The sequence below is a fragment of the Capricornis sumatraensis genome, chromosome 8, assembly GCF_032405125.1.
Source record: "Capricornis sumatraensis isolate serow.1 chromosome 8, serow.2, whole genome shotgun sequence".
Classification (NCBI taxonomy): Eukaryota; Metazoa; Chordata; class Mammalia; order Artiodactyla; family Bovidae; genus Capricornis; species Capricornis sumatraensis.
Window position 1 is genome coordinate 21,729,935 of NC_091076.1, and position 27,604 is coordinate 21,757,538.

The 27,604-nt window shown below is 40.9% G+C and overlaps 1 protein-coding gene across 1 annotated transcript; it reads right to left on the minus strand.

Annotated features, from left to right (window-relative positions):
- Positions 1-4,720: 4,720 nt before the first annotated feature.
- On the minus strand, positions 4,721-27,062 carry STT3A (STT3 oligosaccharyltransferase complex catalytic subunit A). Its single transcript, XM_068978962.1, has 18 exons — positions 26,999-27,062; positions 24,820-24,946; positions 23,967-24,027; positions 21,518-21,639; positions 20,992-21,137; positions 19,390-19,480; positions 18,122-18,228; positions 17,299-17,463; positions 15,890-16,070; positions 14,927-15,082; positions 13,905-13,996; positions 13,077-13,232; positions 12,620-12,808; positions 11,546-11,662; positions 11,327-11,429; positions 8,336-8,524; positions 7,406-7,521; positions 4,721-6,468 (listed from the first exon to the last, which is right to left on the minus strand). The coding sequence occupies exons 2-18, from the start codon at positions 24,905-24,907 to the stop codon at positions 6,430-6,432; spliced, it is 2,118 nt and encodes a 705-aa protein (XP_068835063.1). The 5' UTR covers positions 24,908-24,946; positions 26,999-27,062; the 3' UTR covers positions 4,721-6,429.
- Between the last annotated feature and the right edge of the window lie 542 nt (positions 27,063-27,604).

Sequence of the window (27,604 nt, forward strand, 5' to 3'; positions counted from 1 at the left end):
GGCCTGGCAGGGTAACCAGGATCACACGCCATAAGAGCTGCTTCAGTGACTATAAAGCTCGGCCCAGGTAAAACTGGAGCCTAGAAGCTGGGAACAGCTGTTGAGAATTGATCCTGTTTAGAATGAAAGGAACTTTGTGATGTGAGCGAGATGCATCAAACACTGGCCACACAGCAGTGGTTGGGAAGGCATCCGGGTGAAGAAAGCTATTCTTTTGTGGCTTGAGATGTCAAGAAAACCAATTCTGCCCTGTCTTGTCCGAACAGGCACCAAAACAATACCTCCAACTCAACCTTTTTGAAGGAAGTGCAACTGCATGGCTTAGTTCTACCCACTGTCTTTAATGTGTAAGAAACAGGCAAAACAGCGTTTTGTATAAGCAAAAACGCTGCGTTTTTACAATGCATAGTTTAAAAGCAGAATAACCAGTTTAGGTGGGAAAGTAAATTCTGGGGAAGAGATTGGCTAGAGAACAAAACAATGTGGAAAAACTGAAACAGATACTCCCTCTCGACAGTAAAGACTAGGAACTCAAGGAACAAGTAAGGGTATCTTCAAATTCTCCAGTTCTTAAAACTGGGCCACATACATTTAACATAATTAGCTCTTGATTGTGATACTGGTAAAACAAGTGTACAAAAATGCACACACTGGATTTAAAGTGAGGGACAAAAAACAAGTCAGAACACTTCGAAATTCAACCATGCTTGAGGTTTCATGTAAGCTTTCCAGATTGTTTACTCCATTTTCTCTAGTTTCAGCACGGCCTGTTGCAAATAAAGAATATGAAGTGAAGTGTCTGGATACAGTAAAGGTATCTTACCCTGAAAAAAAAAATGAGGTATACACATTTCAGGCAGAGTATCAGCTAAAGATAGCATATGGGAGAATAGATACAAAAAGCTCTGTTCCTTTCTGAAACCTTACTAAAACAGTAAATATTAAAATATTCCATTAATTTAGCTTAATATTTACTATTAAAATTTACTATTTTAGTAAGGTTTCAGAATGGAATAAAGTCTACTGTTTTAAAGTAGACTTTTTAAAGGCAATAACCTACAAATATAGATGAAAAAACAATAACATAGATGAAAGAAGATGAATTCCATCTTAGAGTTGCCCAAAGATTCAAGTTCAATTAGTTATATGACAACATGTAACTGAATGGGGTTTTACAGGTGGCGCTAGTGGTAGAGAATCTACCTGCCAGTACAGGAAACACAAAACACAGGTTCAGTCCCTGAGTTGGGAAAATCCCCTGGAGTAGGAAGTGGCAATCCACTCCACAACTGAGCACACACATACATGTAACTGAATGAGGCAAAAGTGAAGTTAAGTTGTTCAGTCTTGTCTGAATCTTGGTAACCCCATGGACTGTAGCCCACCAGGCTCCTCCATCCATGGAATTTTCTAGACAAGAGTACTGGAGTGGATGCCATTTTCTTCTCCAGGGGATCTTCCCAATCCAGAGATCAAACCCAGGTCTCCAGCATTGCAGGTAGACACTTGATCCTCTGAGCCACCAGGGAATCCCTGGTGGTAAATGAGTTAAAAAGTGAAGTGAAGTCACTCAGTTGTGTCCGACTCTTTGCAACCCCATGGACTGGAGCCTACTGGGCTTCTCCGTCCATGGGATTCTCCAGGCAAAAATACTGGAGTGCGTTACCATTTCCTTCTCCAGGGGATCTTCCTGACCCAGGGATCAAACCCGGGTCTGCCGCATTGGAGGCAAACGCTTTTAACCTCTGAGCCACCAGGGAAGTCCTAAATGAGGCAAAGGTAGGGCTAAAAGATGGTGAAGGACTATTTATGAAGCAAACACATCCTTGGTCTCCTCCCTTTCCTCTGTAGGGAAGGAACTGCCTCTCTCTAAAGTAGGTCCTAGACTTGAGAGGGAAAATACATGGTTATCTAAACTGCAAAGGATCAGGCCCAGTTAATCTTGGGTACCTAACTGAAAACAAAAGGATTAAGTTTATACACTGCAGGTTATTTTCCAATCCCAAAGAAAGGCAATGCCAAAGAAATGTTCCAACTACCACACAACTGCACTCATCTCACACGCTAGCAAAGTAACGCTCAAAATTCTCCAAGCCAGGCTTCAACAGTACATGAACCGTGAACTTCCAAATGTTCAAGCTGAATTTAGAAAAGGCAGGGGAACCAGAGATCAAATTGCCAACATTCATTGGATCATCAAAAAAGCAAGAGATTTCCAGAAAACATCTACTTCTGCTTTATCGTCTACGCCAAAGCCTTTGACTGTGTGGATCACAACTCTGGAAAATTCTTCAAGAGAGATAGGAATACCAGACCACCTGACCTGCCTCTTGAGAAATCTGTATGCAGATCAGGAAGCAACAGTTAGAACTGGACATGGAACAACAGACTGGTTCCAAATTGGAAAAGGAGTACATCAAGGCTGTATATTGTCACCCTGCTTATTTAACTTATATGCAGCGTACATCATGCAAAATACCAGGCTGGATGAAACATAAGCTGGAATCAAGATTGCCAGGAGAAATATCAATAACCTCAGATATATAGAAGACACCACCCTTACGGCAGAAAGTGAAGAACTAAAAAGCCTCTTGATGAAAGTGAAAGAGGAAAGTGAAAAAGCTGACTTAAAACTCAACATTCAGAAAACAAAGATCATGGCATCTGGTCCCATCACTTCATGGCAAATAAATGGAAAAACAATGCAAACAGTGACAGACTTTATTTTGGGGTGCTCCAAAATCACCATGGATGGTGACTGCAGCCATGAAATTAAAAGATGCTTGCTCCTTGGAAGAAAAGTTATGACCAACCTAGACAGCACATTAAAAAGCAGAGACGTTACTTCGCCAACAAAGGTCCGTCTAGTCAAAGCTACGGTTTTTCCAGTAGTCATGTATGGATGTGAGAGTTGGACTATAAAGAAAGCTGAGCACCAAAGAATTGATGTTTTTGAACCGTGGTATTGGAAAAGACTCTTGAGAGTCCCTTGAACAGCAAGGAGATCCAGCCAGTTCATCCTAAAGGAAATCAGTCCTGAATATTCATTGGAAGAACTGATGCTGAAGCTGAAACTCCAATACTTTGGCCACCTGATGCAAAGAACTAACTCACTGGAAAAGACCCTGATGCTGGGAAAGATTGAAGGCAGGAGAAGGGGACAACAGAGGATGAGATGGTTGGATGGCATCACCGACTCAATGGACACAAGTCTGAGTAAACTACAGTTGATGATGGACAGGGAGGCCTGGCGTGCTGCACTCGATGGGGTCGCGAAGAGTCAGACACGACTGAGCAACTAAACTGAACTGAAGGTTAAACCTCTGAGCCTTTTTTCCTCACTTGACTCCCTTAAGTCTGGCAGCCTGGCTTATATTCTTCCAAGGACATAAAAGCCTTCTCAAGGAAATCTTACCTACACAGAAAAGATTTAAAGATACCGATATCAGGGACTTCATAATTTAAAACTCAGCCAGATCACAGAAGCATGAAGCCCACATTCAATAATTCTCTACCCCACCCCCAACAGACCTTCCAGTCACCTTTTTAGGGTCCTTTTTAAAAAGAGCAGACAAGCAAGAATGTGAAAAGGACTTCAGTACAAAAGGTGTCCAAACAAAGGAATATTCAAACACAAAAAGCTCTTGGATATTAAAAAAATATGATAGTAGAAAAAAAGGAAACAAAATAGATAGGAAAAAAAAGTTTATAAGATCTCCAGAAGGAAGAATAAACATAGAAAACAGAGGAATAAATATAAGAATATTGGAAGACTAATCCAAGAAGTCCAAAATCCAAATAACTTGTTTTTCAGAATGTAAAAGGGAGTTGGGGGAATCCAGAAACAACTCAAGGAAATTGCCCAGACTGAAGAACTTGACCTTCCATATTTTTTTCGTATTTTTCCAAGTTTAAAGTACCCAGCTTTCAGGATACATTACTGGGAAAATTTCAAATTTTACATACAAAGGGAAGAATACTAAGAGTTCTGGGGAGGGAATGAGATGGAATGGACACATACAAAAAATTAAGAGTCAGAATATCATTGCACTTCTCAGCATTTGGAAGACAGAAAACAATGGGCCAATGCCTTCAAAAATAATTCTAAGGAAAAGTTATTCCCAACCTGGAGCTCTACACCAAGCCAACCTATGATTCAAGTGTGACAACAGACACTCAAGATCTCAAGAAATTACCCCCCATACACTTTTTCAGGAAGGTAGTGGTGATAAATCAAGAAAGAAGTCAGGAGATTAACACACAATATGACAGTGAAAGGACAGATGACACCACATCCAAACTGGAATATACCAAAACAGAAGGCATTTCTAAGGACGAATACCTAGTGAATCTGAACATACTATAAGGAAGCTGGCACAAATGAAGGAGAACTAGGGGAGAAATCAGTGACAAGTACAAAACGCAAATGAGAAACCTCTCCCCCCTCAAAAGTTACACACACAAAAAAACAACTTCTTGCAGTATACCACATGGTCTCATTCTAAAAAGCCTTAACATAAAAACTACTGAGTTAACCTAAACCATAACTGTAATAGAACCTTGAGGTGGTAAGGATGTGTCCAGGGGAATAGCAGGGTGGTGAAAACAGCTAAATCCTCATTTTCCACACCAGAAAGTCAACAGATGATACTAAAAATTGAAGAGCCAACACAGAGCAAAATAAAGCAAGTTATTTAATGATATGGAGGTAAGTAATGTGAGAATCAGCAGAGTTGAAAGTACCTGAACCTTTGAGTACCTCTGAGGGGCATTGAAAACAGTGTTGTCTCTTTTTAGAATTAGTGTTTTTTTACACTCAGTTCACTGTAACAGTGGAAATTACAAGTAATTAAAAATATATATATATAGCTTCATGTACTCTAGAAAGTAACAAAATCATAAGAGCAGCAAGTGCAGTGATAAAGGGTTATCATCCTTACAGAGGAAAACACTAATAATCTCTGGTATTACTCCCATTGGTTTAAAAAAAAAGAAAACAATTAAAAAAAACCACCTTAGAACCACTTCTTCCACTAGGGAGGAATTCTGTATATAAATCAAGTCATGTATTTCCATACAGTAAGTCAAATCTTAACATCAGTTCTAAATCTCACCCACAGTTGAAGCACCTGGTTCATAAATTGGCTTGGAAGGGTACACAGGTAGACCTGAGCATACCTTTAGGAACACCATTTTGACTTATCTGAGAGTCATGTCATTGCTCCTATTTCTTAAACAGGTAACAGTAAAGAGTTACCTTTTTTTTTTTTCCAACTAAGGGTTTATATATATCACTGATGTAAGTCTTAAAATACCCTAGTATAACTGAACATAAGGCTGTTTGTCCTGACATTAAATATGATGGGACTCCTGCGCTTTCTGTAGCTAACTTGGCAAGGCCTTCAAAACCAGATCACAGAGCTTCTTAGTAAGATGTAATAATAAAGAGGCTGAGACGAAGGGACAAAAGCAGCTCACCTTTAGGTAAAACCAACAGGCTGAGTGCACAAGCTCAAGGAAACTAGCAGAGACATGGACTATATACCATGGATGAGTGAGAGTGCTGAAAAGCGAGATTTCAAATAGATATGTATGGTTACAAGTCAGCTAATTCAAGAACACCTACTGACCGTCAAGTTCTATACATACATTGGAAGAGAGTCTTCCTTTCCATTGAGAACACTGTACTGTTTGCCTTAAGTCTTCAAAACTATTGATTTAGTTTCCCTGGATGTACTCCTGCTCAAAGATAAAAACACACAAAAATACCTAGTGTGATCAGGTCTGGGTAGCCACCTCCTGTCCCTTGTAGTCAAAGCACCACTAAGGACAAGCGATGTTGAACAGAGACATGATGGCAACACAGCTGCCTTTCCTGCCCAGAAATGGCACTCCTCTGGACCCGTGAACTTTTATTCATTCAGTAAATGCTTAATGAGCACTCACTATGTGCAAGGCATTGGGCTAGGTGCTGCAGTTTTTGAAATGACAAAATTGTTTGTATATGTAGGATCGGCTAGTCCTTGATAGTTTTCCTGATTTGAGAGAAAGAGAATGACAGAATGCCCCATACATGGCTCATTTAGAGAGTTAAGACCACAGATGAGGTCTGCTCTCTGTCTTTCTACCAGCCTGGAATAAAGTTTAGGCTTCCTCAAATCAGTTATAAGTCAAAACAAATAAGGCACATTTAAAAAAAATTCCCCCCTTTAATTGACCAAAGTAAAGCCATGACATTTCATTTGGTAACCTGCTCAGAATTATAAAGATCACTCCATTTGGCCCAGCCCACACTGCCCAGGGCAAAACCTCCAGACAATTCTAATCTCATCGTGCTCTGTTCTTATAAACTGCATATTTTTTAAACCGTCTTCAGCGCCCTAAATGGGACGCACTCAGTGCGAAGCAGATCAGAACCAGACGTAACATTTATGTTCTTGACAAGCCTCGATTATCCAGGTCCTTCACCTGCAACACAAAGGTATCAGTTTAACGTATACAATCAGGTCAGCACGGGAGAGCTCTACTGAGTTGGGTTCACCCAGACAGGAAGGGGTTACGCTGGATTCTGCTCCCTGGTTTGGCTCTGGTATGAGACTGGCTATTCTCTGCTGGGCTTCTCAGGGTATCTTGTGAGGAGCTGTGTAAATGATCTATCCTCCAAATACAGCAAAGGTTCTCAACCTTTTCTTATGTAAGAGATACAACACACTTCTATGTGACTCTGAGCGCTGAAGAATTGATGCTTTTGAACTGTGGTGTTGGAGCAGAATCTTGAGAGTCTCTTGGACTGCAAGGAGATCCAACCAATCCATCCTAAAGGAGATCAGTCCTGGGTGTTCATTGGAGGGACTGATATTGAAGCTGTAACTCTAATACTTTGGCCACCTGATGCGAAGAGCTGACTCATTTGAAAAGACCCTGATGCTGGGAAAGATTGAGGATGGGAGGAGAAGGGGACAGAGGATGAGATGGTTGGATGGCATCACTGACTCAATGGACATGAGTTTGGGTAGACTCTAGGAGTTGGTAATGGACAGGGAGGCCTGGTGTGCTGCGGTCCATGGACACGACTGAGTGACTGAACTGAACTGATGTGACTCTCTGTGCCATAAATTCTTCAGTGGGAGAGAAGAAAACATAGTTCAAACAACACACACACTCTCCTACTACCTCCCTCAAGCCTGATAATCACTAAAACAGATCAAGCCTAACTCCAGCTGGGAAAATATCACCGCAACCACTGCCAGAACGACAGCAGACTGGGGTGTCTACTAATAACAATGTAAAATAAAAGAAAAATTCCAAGCAGGCTATTTTTCAGACACAGAAATATCCCTATTTTAGAAATATGTGGCCTATTTTTAAGCACTAGAGCTGCTGTCACAGTGTAACACCTGCTCACCTTGTATATCCTGACCAGCCAATGTTCTGTGGTGTATGCTTCTTCTAGGACATCAAGCTCGAAGTCTTTATTCCCAATCTCAGCATTCCGGACACGGTCATAGCCTAGAGGACGCTCTAGAAATGGAGAAAAAAAGACTATAAATTTCTTTCTACAGCACTCATTTCCTAAGGAAACAGTAAGTCCATGTGGTAAATCATCCCACTGGAATGTTACTCCCTAGCATGCAGTTTGTGTAGAGAGTAGGGCCTACAAAAAAGGACATCAGTCAGGAAGGGCAAATTGAGTGCTATCCTAACTCACATCTTCCTCGAGACGGTGCTTGGCAGAGTCCACGGAGGTTATCTCTTCTAAAAGACAGAGGCCTGACCTCCAAGCACCTCTATTCCTGAGGACTACCACCCAGGACCTCTGTGACACACCAGTAACCCTTCCATGGGACAGAGAAGAACTTTCCAGATGTCACAGGCCTGCATCCACAAAACAGTCCCAATTGCAGAACCAAGAAATTGTGAGTCAGAAGGAAAGACTTAACTAAGCACATTCCTTTCAATTTATCTGAAGAAATGTAAAGTCCTTTATCATACTCTATTCTCTTTCATAATCCTTTCTCCAGTATAACACCTTTTACTGAGAGGTAATAAAAAGTAATGAATAAAAGCACAGACTTTTCTAGAGCCAGACTGCCTGAGTTTAACCTGACTCAGCACTAGTTATAGGACCTTGTGCAGTTAAGGAACCTATCTGTACCTCAATTTCATCACATATAAAATGGGAATAATATTAGCATCAGTCTTTTGGACTGCTGTAAGGATTACATGAATTAGTAGAAATAAAGCATTTAGAGCAGTGCCTAGAATATAAAAAATATCCTGTATGTGTTAGCTACTACTCTTCTTACTGTTGTTAAGGTTCTCAGGAATCACTTACTGGCTTCTGTGTAAACCTGTCCAAATCGGTAGTAACACATCTTGTACATAAGGCAGTTGAGCAGCACTGGAGAGCCCTCACGGTCCACACGGAACTCCCCAGTTGGAGTATAATAATCGTGCTCCTTGATGTGTTTCCCTGTATCTGTGCTCCCTCCAATCCGGACCATCCACAGAAATTTGTTGATGTCTAGAAAATGAAAAAACTGCTTTATCAGCAAGGTAGCTACAGCTAAATCACATAATGAAAGTTCACTATTTCTAATACTTTCCTAATAGCATACAGTACCATATAACTCTAAAGTTATAAAAGTAAGAAAGCTACTAATGAGCGTTGTGATGAGGGTGAAAGAAGAGAGTGAAAAAGCTGGTTTAAAACTCAGCATTCAAAAAACTAAGATCATGGCATCTGGTCCCATCACTTCATGGCAAATAGATGGGAAAAAAGTAGAAGAAGTGACAGATTTTATTCTCCTGAGCTCCAAAATCACTGCTCATGGTAACTGCAGCCATGAAATTAAAAGATGCTTACTCCTTGGAAAGCTATGACAAACCTAGATAGTGTATTAAAAAGCAGAAACATCACTTTGCTGACAAAGGTTTGTATAGTCAAAGCTATGGTTTTTCCAGTAGTCATGTAAGGATGTAAGAGTTGTACCATAAAGAAGGCTGAATGCTGAAGAATTGAATCTTTTGAATTGGGACGCTGGAGAAGACTTGAGACTCCTTTGGACAGCATGGAGATCAAACCAGTCCATCCTAAAGGAAATCAGTCCTGAATACTCATTGGAAGGACTGCTGCTGAAGCTGAAACTCCAATACTTAGGCCACCTGCTGTGAAGAGCTGACTCACTGGAAAAGACCATGATGCTGGGAAAGATTGAGGGCAGGAGGAGAAGGGGCGAAAGAGGATGAGATGGTTGGATAGCGTCACCAACTTAATGGACATGAGTTTGAGCAAACTCCAGAAGACAGTGAAGGACAAGGGAAGCCTGGCATGCCCTACAGTCAACGGGTCACAAAGACTCGGACACCACTGAGCAACTGAGCATGCACTCAGGTAAATCAGAACTACAATGAGGCATCACCACATACCTGCTAGAATGACTCTTGTCAAAAAGATAAAAGTCATGTTGGTAAAGATGCTAAATAAAGGGAATCTTTGTGCACTGCTGGTTGTAATCTAAATTGGTACAGACACTATAGGAGTCAGTAGGTAGTTCCTCAAAAAATTTAAAATAGAACCACCATGTGATCCAGAAATCCCATTTCTTGGGATATATACCCAGAAGAATTGAAATCACTATTCCCAAGAGAAATCAGTATTCACTGCAGCATTACTCAAAATAAATAAGATATGGAAATAACCTCAGTCTATCAACAGATGACCTAATAAGAAAATGAGGTAGACAGATTTATATATGTTTCATGGAATGCTAAACATTTCAGGGAACCATCTATTTCTACCACCTATGGGTATACATTCACATATATAAAAATACATACGCATACAAACACATAAGCACACAAACATACATACAAAAAACTTTTTGTACTATTTGCATATATTATTATTATCAATAAGAAAAAAACCTAGAGTCACACATAACCCAATAGTGCTGAAGCAATTGTTTGTGAAAGTGCAAGTCCACGGGAACGCATCCCAGCTATTGTCATTCCTCCTCTGCCTGTACAAGACACACGTAGAAACTAGTGTTACTACAGTATACTGACACTTTACACATTCTATCCAGGTGAATCTGGTAAGTCTGTCCATATCAGAAGCCAGATATAATCTAAAATTTGAACATCTCTAAGAAGCAACCATATAGTCTAAGAAAATTAAGATAGAAATAAGAGGTAATTATTAACTGCAGGAAAACAAGTTATTCTAGATAAGAATGTTTAACCACGGTGTACAGGTTGACTCAGCAGTACACAGTATTTATTTAGTCATGATTGTGAAAAGGCTTTATCTGGATTTAACCAAAAACTGATCATTAACTCTACTGAGAAGATGCAAGATGGAAAGGGGGAGAGGGAAATACAGAGAACTAAACTCCTTATCTAGTATAAGAAGTTGATAAAGGGTATCTAAAATGATCGATCCGTGAATAGAATATACATATTATTTAGAAATATGAATATAAGTAAATAACTAAAGGAATAATTTTCCTGGGAACTGATATTATAAGGTGGTTTAGAACCAGAGGACTACCATTTTTATTATAAACTTTCAGAAGTGTTTAACCTTTTAAAGTTGAAACAGGTATTGCTTTAAGTTTTTCAAGGTTTTTTTGAGGCAGAGAACTATATTTGGATGATTCTTCTAACCACAGGATTTGTTAATAATTATAAGGAACATGGTTAACATATGCCATATATATATGTATATATACACACACACAAACACACACACACATATATATACGCGAAACATTTTAAGTTGGGAGATGATTCTATGGCTTAAACCCACTAAAAAATGCTAATTCTTAAGCTCATTCTCAGAGGCCTTATGTTCTTTATTGTTCACTGCTTGTGGAACTATTCCTAGGTCTTCAGACAATTATAGCATGCCATACTTACATGGAGCTTCCCTGGAGGCTCATGGTAAAGAATATGCCTGCAATGCAGGGGACCTGGTTCAATCCCAGGGTTGGGAAGATCCCCTGGAAGAGGAAATGGCTACCCACTCCAGTATTCTTGCCTGGAGAATCCCATGGACAGAAGAGCACGGCAGGCTACAGTCCATAGGGTCGCAAGGAGTCAGACATGACTGAAGTGACTAACACTTTCACTTTTCATACTTGCATGAGAATTCTTTACATCTACTTCCTACTTGTTTGAAACAAAAATCAAAATAACCAAACCTCAAGTTGCAAATATGTATCAACTAAGAAAATATGTTGATAAGATTGTAAAAGGACAGAAAAGTAGGAGATTCATCTAGTTTTCTTAGCCTTGTAGCTAGAAATATAATCAAGTTCATTACCATCTGAAGAATACCCAGTGAGGCCTCCGAAAATGACCAGTACGTAGCTGACATCAAGCTCCCTCATGATCTCATAGGCTTTTTCTTCTGTGGATGCCATTGCCTGGAAAAACACATGCACATTTCTCAGAGCAAAATTCCAGGCCATATGATCCCTCGTGAAGAAGTATTTCCATGAGACCCTGTGCATCAAATACTCAAATGACCCTTTCACCTTACCTGGCCTACTCGAGATATATGGGTATTATTCCATGTGTTATTATCCACTAAAATCGTCCGATTCGCCATAGCTGTAATCTGGTAGCCATAATCCCACCATGACATGACCTTCGCATCCTGAAAAGAAGAATGAGAAATAGAAATTACAAGTGTCTCACCAACTCCAAAAATCAAATACTAGGAGTGAAAGGGCATCTGACAGGAATTAACATACAGCTAATTAACATCTTTACAGAATCAGTTCAGTTCAGTTCAGTCCAGTCACTCAATTGTGTCTGACTCTTTGCAGAATAACGCATGCCTAACAAGAAAATAAATCTTGGCACCTGGTCCTACCTTTGTATACCATAATGAAATCTCAATGCAAATTATACAATCCAGCATTACCAATACTTTCATTCCAGATAATCTTATAAAAATAAACATACTGGCATGGGAGGTGTAGGGAGCTGTGTAATATTTCCAAATAAACAGCTTCGTGTCATCAGAGAAATGATCATCATAAAAAATGATCATAAACAATATCACAAAAATCAGTTCCTATAAAGAAAGGAGGTAGGATGTGGGAGGGGATAAATCGCAGGATATAACGAATAAAGAAAAAGAAATTCTTATAAGAATCTAACTGACAATTGCCAATCTCAGTAGCTACTGGAAAGGAAATGCTCCAAAGGTAAAAACCAAAATATTAGAAGTGGTTATCATTAGGTGATCCTTTATAGAAAATTTGTGTCTTTGTTTTTCGCTTCTGTTTTCTGATTTTTCTACAATAAACATGCATTACTTACTGTTAACCTTTCTCTTTCATAACTGGGATGGCCTACCTCACAAGAATATCACCATGCTGTCAATACAAGTGCCCAAGCAGAGTGCAGATAATCTGAACCAGGAAGGGCTGCTACAGAAGACATGTTAACTTGAGCGGAGGTTGACCTTTAAGGCCCACTCAACACCAGGTTCTATAGTGCCAATTTCTCCAAGCTTTCTACCATCTAAAACCTATCTGATTCGCTATAACAGCAAATGTCTTTCCCCTCTTCCTACCCCACAGTCCCACACCTCCCAAATTTTCACCTCTGGAGTATTGTGACGAAGCCAATAGTATGCTTCTCGAAAATCATCAAAAATGATCCTACTGCCATCTCCACCACGAGCAGACAGCACGATGGAGGGAGAAGAGTAGGCCTCACTGGTCACCCAGGTCGAATGAAAGGTGTAGGTGATGAGAAAGAAAGCCATGACCAGTATCATGCCACTTGCCACCTAGACAAGGAAGAAGAACTGTGTCATAAACCAAATTAAATTTACAATAGCACAGAACAGCTTCTTACAGTCAATGATTTAGAAAAAATGAACCAAAATAAGTCAGAGGCTATATTAATTAATTCTGACCTCTGGTGACAGTGCTCCACTTTACTCCCCCTCACTCAAAAAAATCCCCACAGATACCTGCACCTCTGCACACACACGCACGCACGCGCGCACACAGCACACGCAGTTCCCCCAGCCTGTTCTGTGTGTTGCTTCTCACTTCATTCTTAATAGGGTACGTAGAATCCTGCTGTTTCTTGCTCTTCTTGTCTTGTCGACTTATGTCCAAATTCTTCATGTAAGTGGACAGCACCTGAGAGACTCCAATGCCAGAAAGAATGCACATAACAGGCGCCAACACCAGCATCAGACGCACCTAAAAAAACAGGAAGCAAGATCACAATCTGATCGGTGTTTTACAAATTACAGATTTCAACCTATTAGTAGATGATGACCTCTGTTTAGGGGTTTTCAACAAACCTGGTCTGTCAATGGAACAGAACAAAATAGGAGAGAAAATACTTGACACATCTAAAATAGAAGTTATGTGGGTTTTTAAAGTTTTTTTTCTTTCCCAGTTCTACATGTATGAATGTATGTACATCCTGAGTAATTGTAGGCTATAAAAAGTATTTCTTAATTGTGGTTTGGAACCAAAAAAGTCTGAGAAGCACTGTCTTAACTGCAATATATAAAATCTCTCCTCTCTTTTAACAACCTGGCACTCAGCACCCAAGCCTTTAAGAAAAAAACATCATGTCCCTTTTTGAGACTCCAGCAAGAGTGGGGAGGGAACCTGCATAGGGCCTCTCCCTGACACAAGGGTATGAATCCAAGAAAGGTGGGACTCACAATCAGAAAATGTGAGTACCCTGTACATTCCCGGGAAAGGTCAACAGCAGTGAGCAGCTTTACCACTCAGCCCCTCAAGTGCTCAGAAGGAAGCCTCTGCACAATTGTCAGCACTGAATCCTCCCGTGCCAGGGGAAGAAGAAAACCCCCAGAGTCAAGGATGGAAAGGTTCACCAAGACTGAGGGCATTCCTCACCATTACAGCTGAAAAGTACATGCTGGTCACACCATACATGATGATGAAAATCCGGGCATCAGACAGGTTGCTAAAGCAGTAATAGAGACCAACTACAAAAATAAACGGAAAAAAGAAGTGAAGAGCTGGAAAAACAATCAGACACCTGCAAAGATGTTACTATGGCACTCTAAAATAGCACAAAATCTGAAACCACCTAAATGTCCAACATAAAGGGGTATTTAACTATAGAATATTTATAAAACAGAATAAAACACATCAATTAAAATATTGCTGCGGAAGTTTATGGACCATTTGCCACCTTCTTTACATACCTCTGTACTTAAAAAATTAACAAATGCTGTATCTTAAACACTATTTCACTGACATATTCCTAAATAACATAAATTATGATTATAAAATTTTAAAAGTCAGGAGAAAAACTCTATCATCTGACTTTTAATCAGTAAACAACTGGATGAATATACATTTTAAGTGTTAACAGGAGCAACAGGTGTGTGGTGAGAACTCCTGAAACTTTAATATTTGTCTCTATTTGTACAAAAGGCAACTTATTTTCATAGTAAGAAAAAATATAAAGTTATTTCAATTAAAAAAAAAAGTTCCCTACCAGTGGTAAATTGTTATCTCTGAACTAGCCAGAAGGTAAATTAGATGAAGAGGCTTTACAATCAGCTATGCCTACTGTCAAAATACTATCAAGAAGATAAATGGGAAGGAGTCAGGGATGAGGGGTGGGGTACATTAGAAGTACTAAAAAAAAAAAATCTCAATTAGGGTTGAATTTTATAATATAACTGAACAGAAAACTGTGAGACTCTGAACTTGCCAGTATCTGCAATTGTTCAACTGATTTCCATTCTGCTTCAAATATTAGAAAAACATGTTTAGCCATCGTCTGTACCACATAAATACACAGGCAAAAAACAAAAACAATACAAATATATGGATGGGGATATTTTACTTATTTTGAATCAAATAATTCTTACAAAGAAGACCACTTCGGAACAAGGCAGACAGACCTGGAAACATGAAGACAAGGAGCTGCAGGTCGAAATAGTACGAGGACCAGGTCGTAGGCTGATGCTCAGACACAGAGGCAATGATGGGGATGTTGTTCTTAGCGTAGGAAGGGTCCAACAGCGAGTAGAAACGCCCCGTCCAGGGAGATATTTTTCCTGGCAGCAAAGAGGCAACAAATATTTCACAATTACTTCTGAAACAAAATAATATCTGATCCTAACTAATCAGAACTTTCCATTTTAATAAGATTCTCTGAGACAAAGCAAGACTAGGTTTTTGTCTAAATGTCATGAATACCTTGAGAATTTCATTGATTCCTTTCTTTCAAATTTGAGAGTACTTATGTCAGCACAGTCAGCAGAATAAAGTCAGGCTGTATGTAAACTCAGAGAAGGAAAGTGGAAATGCTTCCTGGAAGGGTTAGACTAAACCTGGTCAAACCAAGGCCAATGCTATAAACTAAGTCAGGCTGTCCTCCAATGTTGCTCTGAATTAGACAATACAGAGTCCTGGGCAAAATCAAATTAGACTCTGAGACATCTACGTGAGGAAAATGTGCCATGCTAACCAAACTAAACCGACACAGCTCTGTCATTTAGGATTAGATGAAGTCATATTGTAGGGCAAACAATGTTAGGATTTCTTCTACCCTACCAATATACCAATAGGAAAGAAAAGGACAAAAGAAAAAAAGAGAAAGATAAGCATGGTAAATACAGTTCTGTTACCAAGTGTGAATCTTCTGAGGTTAAATACTGATCTAATAAGATCTTCTTTCTATGCTGAATCCGAATACTGGCTGACAAATGGATTGAATGTATAATATGGATTTAATATGCATGAAATCAAGAGAAATGGGAGAAAAAGAATGCATCTTCCTGTGGTCAAGAAATAACCCATGTTTTCTGGAGTTTATGCTATGTTCATACCCATTTACACTTAATACTAAAAGCCTTTCCTACCTGTCAGCATGAGGAGAGCTCCAATGGTGAGAAGGACAAAGCCCACCAGGGAGATGACACTTCGGAAAAGAACTTCAAATTGCTGTGGATTCAACTTGCTGCGTAGATAATCCACAAAGGCATGAATCTGGCAGAGACCAAAGACCCCAAAGGCTGCCATGTGCTCTGATGAAAGGACGGGCTGTAGGTGAAAGCAGATGTGTGAGAATGTCACGAAAACAACGGGTCCAGCCTTGACCTGAATTATCCAGACCAAGTTCAGACCAAAGGGTCCAGTGAGTTCTGAGGCTACCAAGGAATTAGGGCCAATCCAGGGGAGGGTCCAATTCACCTGCCACATTTCCACAGAATACCTGGAGTCCAAAGTATACCATACTCTTATCAATATCACATGTCTGGCCTTTGCTCAGGCTATTTCTTGAGCCTTGACTGTAATTTTCTCATTTTCCCAAAATTTGCATTCATTAAAATTCCCATCATTCAAGGCCCCAAGCAAATAGTATTGCCTCCTACTCTGCCAAGGTGAAATCCATAGCTCTCCTCTATATCTGTACACCTTGGATCTCTCCTGTAACTTAGACAAACAGTTCTCAAACTCCACTGGGCAGCATAATCACGGTAGAGTGAAGAGGGGGTGTTTAGACACAGACAGCTGAGCCCCACCACCAGAGCTTCTGAAACTCAGTAGATTCAAATCCTGAATCTGCATTTCTAATGTATTCCCTGATGCTGCTGAACCTGCTGGTCCGGGACTACATTTCTAGGACCACTACATCACAGAGAGCTACATGGGTGTCTTTCCTAGCAAGACTTCCTTAAGGACCAGGATCACATCTCTACTTTTTACATTTCCCAGTTATTAGCAAATTGCACATTGTAGGGGATGAGCAAAGAAGTACTTGCTGAGCTGAATAAGGGTTCCACTTTTCGTAAGAATTTTACATGAAAAATCACACATATCGCATTATTCCTCTGATTTAATAGCTGTCTCTTAACCTGATGGAGTAATGTGGTTAAAAGGTCTATGTTCTGCTTCCTAAAGGACTTAATTACTTGGCCCCATTACCAAGTTCAGGGGTCATTACTACTGAATGGGATCATTCACATTAAGAAGGACTGAAAAAGATAACTGTGATCACTCACATCAACTCAGTTCTACCAAAATATCCCTGCTTCTCCCCAAACTTAGGCTAACTTAAGAGCAATTAAACTACATGAACAAATATTAACACTCTCAGGGGGCAGACTTTATTGACCAATGATTGTGCTTTTTCAGTTAACACAAGCAGTCCAAGGTCAGACCTGTAAGTTTCAACATCCTCAACAGAATCCAAGATAAATCAATTTAGTTGGAGATGATTAGGAAAAAAGTGGAAGAAACTAAAAGCTCCACTCAGTCTAGGGCTCACCTGGAAACCCACAAAGGAGATCTGCATGGAAAGAATGGTGCCCAGGCAGTAGACAGTACAGTACGCCACGTAGATCCGGTGGGAGAAACGTCCTGTGAGCATCAGCACTAGTACATGAAGGGGGATCAAGTTGATCAAGAACACGTAACCTCCCCAGGAAGAGACCTAGGACAGGATGAAAAAGGACACTTCCTCTCAGCACTCCTCCTTGTTACCTGTGACCTTTTTAAAGAACACCTATTTATGATAACCAAAAACTTTATTAATGCCAAGTGGTTTAAACAGTTTAAGTAACTGACTTCTTTAAACAGGAAAATCCAATTAAACCCATTACTGTAACTCAGTCCTCTGTTCTATATGGCTCTTGTCATTGTGATCACAAAACAAAAGGCCCCTAACCCTCAGCGTTAATCTGGATGCGACCTACTATTAGGTCACATGGAGGATTTAGGGATACATGCAAAATGTGGGCAAGCGGAAACAGTTAAGGGAAGAAGTCTCAGGGTTAATGAAAGACTGAACAGAAAAAAATGTGTTAGGAAAGGAAAAATTTAAGGGAAACATATCAGAAAAGAGAGCTGGCCAACCAATATTATCCATAAGAAATACAGTATCTGGAGACCTCTAAAAATTAAAAAAAATTTCCTCTATCTTATCATCTGCCTGCCTTGGGTTAGGCTTGGTATGGACACAAAAGACAATAAAGCTTCTGTCCTCTGCTCTATGGTCTCAAACCCCAAGAGCTACTTCCAATTTACATCAGTAGATCCCAACAGGTATGCAGACAGAGAGAGACTCCCGGAAGAAGGGACTGAAGAGTTACCATGTAGAAGTAAGCAAGGGCACACTTTGCTGCCCAGTAGATGGAACCAGTCTTGACTGCTTTGATCCACATGTAATAGGTAAGCAGCATGCAAAAGATGGCAATCCCTGCAGAAAGAACACAAAATTCAATAGAAGGCCACACTGGGATATTAAATACTGATCTCCAACAAACTCCCTGCATATCTCAGACCTACCACCCATTAACAGTGTAATTACTCTACATCTCTTTGCCTTAGTTTCTGGCAAAAGAAAAAAAGAGTCCTATATAAGAGTGTCTACTTCATAAACGTGTCATAAAGACAAATTTAACCACTGCATGTAAAGCACTTGCAACAGAATCTAGCCTGCAGCAAGCACTCAGTGTTAGTCATTATTGCTACTGTTCTTTTCAGGCACTGAACCTGCTATCTGAGTCCTAACGATATCCCATACTATCAAGCACCACCCTGCTTCTATGTCTGACCACAAGCTGGTCTTTATGCCCTGACTGCCTCTCTCCTTAATATTTGCCTAATGTAGCTCCAACTTCAGGGCCCAGTTCAAACACAACTTCTTCTAAAAAGCCTTCCCTGATCCCCACATCTGAATCTCTTCTCTCACTGCGTTCCCAAAGTACTCTGTTCATACTTCTCTCATAGCATACAATACTATCTGCCCATTAGATTTATTTTTATAGATCTGCATTAATAGATTATGGGCTAAATTATTGTATTCATTATCTATCTCTGTAATTCCTTAACTATAAGCCAATACTCTTATTCATTAACTATTTCTGTAATACCTAACTCTGTTTTACCAATAACATTCAATAAATACAGAGTGATTTGGAAATAAGTCAATAAAAGTCATTATGGTTTTAAGAATATCCATTTCTTTCATCTAAAATAAAGCAAATGATTACAGTGTTAAAACAATGGTATCATTCAACCCTGGAGCTTGGTGAGCTACAGTAAATGAGATTGCAAAAGAATCAGACACCACTGAATGAATAAACAATAACAAAAACCCATCCAACCCTAAAAACTAACTGTACTTTTAGGAATACAGAGATGAGCCAGAGGCCTTATTTAAGGAAAATTACCAGCGACCTTTCTACAGAAAATGAGAGAGAGAATATAAACTTAACAGTCTGAGGTCCCTTCCTGCCCACTTCTAATCTTCTCACCCAGATACCATTTTTGCTATTGCTGAATAGCAGATCTGAACCCAGATTCTATTACCCTTCACAGAATTCTACTGGATAATAAGGTGAACTTTAAGTCGTACCTTCATTATCATAGGAGCCAGCCACAGACCGGGAGATATAGCCAGGAACCACAGCAATCATGGCAGCAGCAAGAAGCCCAGCTCCTGCATCCTGCAAGACAAGAGGGGTAACAGGAAGTCAACACCAATACAGCTGTGGGGGAGGAGAGGATCCACTAGTCCAATCGCTTCTACGGGGCCCAGAGGATAGTTCCGACACTTTGCAAGGGAGATGTGATGCTAGGAATGCTTGCAGCACAAGAACGTTACACACTTCACAGCCAGTTCCCTCCCTGCCATGGTACTAAGTCTGAAACTGAGCATACATGTGCTAAGAACAGACAAATCATGAGATCAGTCAGATGCTGCCCCAGAACAGGCGGCTGGGTTGGAATACCCCCGGATTTGAGTTCCCCCCAACAATATATGCACACCACAGGAACACCAGTCACATCCCTAAAAGCTATGCAAGCATACACAAAGGAAGACCTAAGTATTTGAGCTAAAAGGTCAACAAACAGAGGTGATAATCTACAGTGGACTGAAGATGCCAGTTTAGATAATAGAGCTGGAATATTCCGAGTCAATCTGTGAACTCGGGAAAGAGGAAAAACAAAATCTAACTCACACACCAAAAGAGGAAGGACCTGTCTGTTGATAAGAGTCAAATCTGGAATAGGGCAGCAAGGAGAAGGATGAAAGAACTTTCAAACTAAACTCAAGTTTCCCAAGCCCTCCAACTGGTTTAGCACCTCTCAGGTATCTCCCTGACACCACAGCCACAAAGAATAACATCCCAGGAGCCAGGGTCAGCAAGGCAGAAACCTGGGGAAGGAGAGACCATATCACAGACTCTAATTACAAGAGCCAAGTGGTTTCAGAATTTTAAAATAAATGTTTCTTAAAAAATCAACAAATAATTGTTAAGCTAAGTGTCCATTTCCAATAGGAAGAACTAACTGTTTTGGAACATATCTTGTAGATATTTTTTCTCTCCCTTAGATTGTGAGGGATAATAAATTCAAAATCTAAATCTCACTTTAAATATTTTTTTTCCAGGACTTCCTTGGTGGCCTGGTAAAAATCCACCCACCAATGCAGCAGACACAGGTCAGATCCCTGGTCCAGGAAGGTTCACCCACTGCAGGGCAAGTAAGCCCGTGCGCCGCCATCATAGAGCCTGTGCTCCAGGGCCCTCGAGCCGCAACTACTAAAGCCCATGTGCCTAGAGCCCGGGCTCTGCGTTAAGAGATGCCACCACGAATAAGCAGGCCCCTCTCGCTATCTGCACAAAGCAATGAAGACCCACTGCAGCCAAAAAAAAAAAAAAAAAAAAAGGCAGTCCTGTGATGAGTAAACTAACACAAAAATTCTTTCTCCATATACAGCAATTTATATTTGACCTTCAAACATTCCCTTATATGGACAAACAGTCGTTAATGATAAAACACCACATATTCTAGGGAGGGACTGGGATGAAACTAGCAATTCGGCTCAACAAAAGCTGTCTTTAGCCCCTAGCTCCCTGCCCTTCTTAAGCTCTCAGTCCCCCACCCTTTAGCATCTACTAGAGAGGTTCAACAGCATCCATTCCCAAGACTCCTGTCACCCCAAATCCTTCACCTTGAGCTCTTTGGTAAGGTGGTACGTGACGATGGTGGTGAAGGAAGAGAAGAGAGGGGCCAGGAACACACAGACATTCCGAATGTCGATGGTGATGTGGAAAAAATGGAGGACATGGTAGATTGCAGCAGAGGTGATCATTAAGCCTGCAACAGGAAGAAGAGAGGCCAACAGGTTATCCTCCGAAGACAAAGAACGTAAGGGAAAGAGAAAGGGAAAATCCAAGTTATCGATACTGTGGTTACCCAGGTCCCAACAACCCACCAGAAACACTAACAGCAGCTGCACGAGGCCTATAAATTTCCACCCTGTGGACTCAATCAGAAGTCCAGGATTTATGAAACGCTACCCACCCCCAGTCTCTCATACACATTCTCCCTTCTACATAGGATCGACTTTTAGGGATCTGTAATCAGAATGGAATTACAAGGGTCACAAAACAAAGATATTAGAGATAAAACACACTGTTCCATATCACACAAATAAGCTACTGCTGTAAGGAAAAGAAAAATCCTGTTCCCCTCACCTGGGTAAATTGTTCCTCCAATGATTCGTCCCAAAGGGTACCAGGCCCGGTCATCAAACCAGTTATGGAATTTATAAAATCCCTCCTCAGCCAGGAACCGGGTGGTACGATAATTAAAATACCTGCAGCAAGACAGTGAAGAACTGTGTCTGCTCCTCCCCGTACCCAAGCATTTGCCCCAATGTGCAGTGAATCTGGCTCCTCGGGTTACACCACTGAGGAACTCCTCATTACTCCAATCAAAGTCAGTTTGGTACCCAGAAGTATTTGAAGCAGGAAAATCACTTCACATTACCACAAGTCTCCTCATTTGCAGCTCCGTGTTTGTCTCAGTTAAAGCGCTGCTTCTCTCATAAGGAAACGCAACTGGAGGCTAATTAAACAAAGGACACTTCACCAGGCTGGCATGTAGTAGGCAGCAGCCCCAGCCAGAAGATTCAAGCACTCAGAAGACAGGACAGCTGAGATGTGGGCACCAATAGATTCGACTCACAGCGACACACAAAAGAACATTTCCATAACACACATGAAGACACACGGATAACTTCAAGTGAGGAGCATCTCTAAAGATGTGGGTGTAACACCACAGATGCAGGATGAACATTTTTTAGTCTACTCCATAACACACACCTCTTAATGAGTATTTAAATTTGTAATCAGATCTACTCATGTTGTTATTTAAAATAGTTCTGAATGCCACCTACATGGTAGCATAAAAATAAAAATTACAGGACAAGTATTTGATACAAAATGCTTAGAGTTATACACAAAAAAACACAGTTCTTTAGGCTCAAGCTATGAAGCCCCTTAAGTTTCTCATTTAAAAAGTAAAAAGAAAGACAAATAATATATTATGTATATATATATAAAACTTATCATATAATTTATATATATTACATATATATTAACTGATTTATTACAAATAATAAAATATATATAAACAAATAAGTAAAATGAAAAGAACTGTTTAATCACTAAAGATGATCATGACTAACCATCTTTCCTGCCCACCCCTCTAACCCTATTTCCTCCTTGGTCAGTCCAATTTTAGCAGCTCAAGTGAGAAAAGTAGCAGATAGCATAGATATCTATCCTTCTATTTATTCTGATGAATGTTATTTTGGTAACTGTCAGGGAGACAGAAAGGATAGGGGTAGCAGGCAGTCACCAGGTGTCAGAATCACGTCCTTCACCTAACGGCAGGAGCGGCAGAGAGAGACAGAGGAAGTGCGAGTTAGTGGGAAAAGGTCTGGCCTGGGGTCACACTCTGGGCATCAGTTTCCTGCTCTGCAAAAGGAAGTGTCAAATCACATGATCTGTACATCCCTTCTGTCTCTATGACTACAGAGCAGATATTCTTGCTTTCCCTGACCATCTCATCTCGATGTTCACGCATCTGGAGGGTGTGAGAAAAAGCCCTAACATACTGGTGATCAAGAACCAAAATAATGTAAGTTATCTCATTCCTGAGGGAAAAAAATTGATAACTGTATGCCTCCAAAGTGCTTTCAAATATCTACCCAAAACAATATTACAAACTTGCAAACATATGTGGGTATTAAACTTGAATCAATGTTCTGTAAGCCTAATATTCTATTTTTATGATATCAATGATGCATCAAGAATCTATGATTCTAGCTCTCTAAATTTTAAATGAAGCCTTAACTTCCAGTAATACAAGTTACTCCAGTATCTAGAAACAGAGACAAACCTCAATTCAAATCTTGGCTTCTCCATTTACTATACATGTAACATTTATTATATGTGTAACATTTACCATACATGTAACATTACCAAAATGTAACATTTACTATACATGTGACCTTGAATGGCCTCTGCCAGCCTGGTTACATTTGTAAAAAGGGGACACTAATACCTCCAACTCATAGGGTTACTGTGAAGATTTATAGATAATCTGTACAACAGCTCTTGGAACAGAATGAAGCTATGTAAATGTCTTTCACCTATGCCTCTTTTTAGCTAATAAAATCCCTAATCAAAATCACAACTTTAAATTTTCCTCAATGTCTTAGAACTTAACTGACAGACCCAATTTATACCTCACAAATTGTTAAACAGAAAAAAGTCATGGATCTCAAGTTTACGACCTCTGATTTTTCTCTTGAGCCTCAAACACCCACCAGGCCCAGTCCCCTTTCCCTTAGCCTGTACCATTAAGTGTTGACCAAGCTGAGAAGTCAGACTTCTCTTAGCTTATCCAGGTCTTAAGCAATAGGTAGACACACCAGCAAGGCCTCTCTCATTTTTTATAAGTTTGAGAGACTCAACTGGTCTCAAATTCCACTGGAAATGTTTCAAAAAGGGGACCATTGCAGAAATGCATAGAAAGTACATCCCCATTTACCAAGAGTTCACTGGAATTTGAATCTGAAACCCATTAACCTGAATGCTTCTTGAAGGAAATACCAGACCAAGCAAAGGTACTCACGGATCAAATTCATGGATGACACTTTCAAATCTCAAGACAGCAAAGAGACGAGTGGAGAACGCTGCACAAAACAGAGAACTAATATTTTAATGGCGGTATACCATGAAAACAATAGCAGATAGTAATGTTACACAGACAGTAGTAGTATCCCGCACAGAGGTCACAGGAAGTACAAAATAATGACTGATAAAGTATTTATCCATCCCTCCCACACACAAGAAACAAGGAAGTTCATTTTCCCGTGACAATAATCCCCACATTTCCACCGAAGTAGGACACATTTAACTACTTATTATCAAGGCCTATAACAACACATTCACCTACTACTGTTGCACCTAATTTACATGGTTATCTTCTACAAACGTTGACCTCCCCTCCCCACAACCTTACCTTTGGAGTGAACTAAGAGGTAAGGGAATCTAGACTACTTATGACTCATGAAGAGCAAGAAAAACCTAAGAAAACAGAATAAGCGCTGGAAAGACTTTCAGAAATACTGAGAAAGACTTTCAGAAAGACTTTTCAGAAATACTGGCAACTACAGAAGACAAATATCTTTTACAAAACTCAGTATCCCAGGGTCTCTGGTACCACTTTCAGTTCTAAGAAAAACCAAAATTAACATAGCACACTTCCCATTCTTTCCCAGATAATCACTAGTCCAAACTTCTACAATCCTTGTGTTTCTTTTGATTTCACAAAATTCTACTGGTTGAGAACAGTAAAAAAGAACACATTACAATCTGCTGGAAGAAAAGCAAAGCATTTAAGAAAGCCACTGCTAATTTTTTTTTCCTTCAAAATTTTCTCCTTTCCATATCCTGAAGAAAGAGAGGGCCACATGCACACTCACATAACACAGCAGCCATCGACAGAATCAGAAGCTTCAGAAGTGTGTCCTGCTTCTCATAGGACAACCGCAAAAATCCCAGCTTGGTCATCTTCACATCAATGGGCAGCAACAGATGACAGTCAAATAGCTAAAAGCGGAAAGCCAAGACCATGAGATATCAAACACCTTCAATTTAGCTAATTCACTTTCATATTTTATGGTGGGAGAAAACCACAGAGAAAGGAAGTAGTGAACGCACAAGAGAGGGTCAGGGCTAACTGAGACCCAAGCTGAGCCTGAATTATGACCAACAGACAAGGAAGCCGGCATGTCAGAGCTGTAAGTCAAGGATGGAAAGGAATGATGAGACTCATCACCATGACTCTCTTTCTCGGTCTTTGCAGCTACCAAGGAGCACACCTGGCAATCGTGTGCTACGACAGGAGTAAAGAGGAAACACACAGAGAAAAAGAGGGTCGGAGGAAGAGAGGCAAAGCAAACAGGAAGGACTGAAAACAGAGAGAAGAATAATTATACAGAGAAACACAGCATTTAAGAAAAGGCAGGAATGTATGAAAGAAAGCAGGGAAGGAGCACAGAAGTGAAAGCAGAAGGCTGCGAAACAGAAGTCATGACTGAATCGGCACCGTTTACATCCCTAAATTTCAGCTGCAAACTTTCTGGCTACGAGCTTCTTTCTGTTCCACATCCCAGTGGGGTTGCAGGGTCAACTAGAGCGCAGGACTCTTCACCAATACAAGTAGGCATGCACTCAGGAGGGGAGGGAGAGGCACACAGACAGATCACTGCACTTTCAATCTCTTATATCACACTTTAACTGCTGCTCAAATCTACACCCACTTCCCATCAGCTGTCTCAAAGCATCCTGTAACTGACACTGCTGATTTAAGCCACTGATCCGAGAGCCAGAACCAGATAATAATCTGGAGGGTAAAAAAAATAAAATTTTCCTACTAAGGCCAAAAAAAAAAAGATTGAGCTGTATGGCGGGGGGTGGGTATTAGATTAAAATAAAATGTTGAAGGAGGGAAGTAGTCTCTAGACCATTCAGAACGGTGATCACTTGATGGACAACATTTTATCAGCACTCAGTAGGAGCATAGCTATTTCTGTTTAAAACAGCCCTACCTTCTTAAATCATAAGCTGGTCAAGGGCTAAGTGATAAAGAATATGCAACACTAAAGACTGCAGGAAAAAAAAAATAAAAGGAACCTGGATCCCTCCTGATCTTTTTTCGCCTATTACTAGAGGAACGGAGGGAAAAAAGTAGGGTGGAGGGCATGAAGAATCATATATTCCCAGCTCCAAAAGTAAGGACTCAAGCATCTTTTTCCATAATTAACTGTCCCAGAGGAGCAGTTGTACATTTATTTTTAATTATAGTCCCAAAGGAAAACCATACCTTGCAATCAAAAATAAACACCTAACTCTAGGAAGTCCATAACACAGTTACATCTCTCAGGACTGTACTTGTTTTCTCCAACGCCTGAAATAGGAAAACTTACCACTATTGAGCTGATAGGAGCCACATGCCTAGACGACTAAGCGGAGGAAATGAGAGCACTAGAACCTTTCCTTGAAAACGGAGTAAAGAAGCTGGTAATTTAGGCCAGGATCTCAAGGGAGTTTCCATACTGTGCTCACTGGTCGTGTTCGCACATCGCTTAATGGCAAAGACACTTTTCTTAAAACACTGAGCATCTGTCCTCCACTTCAACTGTGCCTGCAAAGTGCGGCGTCTTGTCTCACTGGTTCTAGTTCCCAACTTGCCCACACACTTCCTCACGCCTGTCCCTCCCTCCCCCACTTCTGCCCACTACCGCAGGTCCCTCCCTTCGTCTCCCATCTACCCAGAACTAAACACCTCCGGCACCACCCGGCGTGGGACACCCCACCACGTAAGGATCCTAAGCGCCACCCCCTCCAGGACTAGTCGGTGCCAGAGCCCCATCTTTCCCACGCCCACCTGGCCTAAGTGCACGACCCATCCCAGACCCTCACATCCTTCCATTCCCCCCACACTACGTCCCACGCCCCCTCCTCTGCAAGGCCCCAGACTGTGCCTGCGCCCACGGCCGCCGCCATTAAAGCCGCACCTCCTGCGCTTCGCTCAGTCCCACCAACGCCTTGGACTGCACCTGCCGCTAATCCTCAAGATACATCCCAAGGCCTTCTCACCTGACCGGCGTTCCTCAGGAATCCGCTCGCCTCCCTCAGCCATCTGTTCAACGGTGCACCCAACCCTGGCAGCGCCGGCTCCGCCTCCGGGACTGCTCCCCATTGGCTAGTTCAGGTACAATCCGACACTTGAAAAGAGCGATAGGGTTCTGGAACTGTCTGTCAGCCTCGGAGGCGTGAACGCAGGCGCGCTCCCACGTTTTAACTGGACAATACAGATATCACTTAGTAGCCAGAAGGCGGGACTTCGTCCAACTGCCCAGCCGTGATAGGCCGGCTCTTGAGAGCCCGAGCGCGGAAAGAACACCCTGGGAGCAGTTTGGTTGAGGGACGAGCAGTGACGTGTCGGTCTGCGGACCGCGAAGGGGTCGCGGGCGGAAGATGCGGCGCGTTTAGCCCAGTAACGTGACAAGAAGCGGAAACGACGCAAAGGCATAGACCGAAACTGCAAATCCTCAAAAGCTGAACTGAGATCGTCCGCTTCCGTTTCAGAGAGTCTTGTTTTTTAAAAGGTAGAAATTGACGTTACCTTAATATAAGGTTAAAGGAGAGGTGAGAAGAATTTTTAAATAATTCTCAATGAAAACTCAAGCGCTTCACAATCCA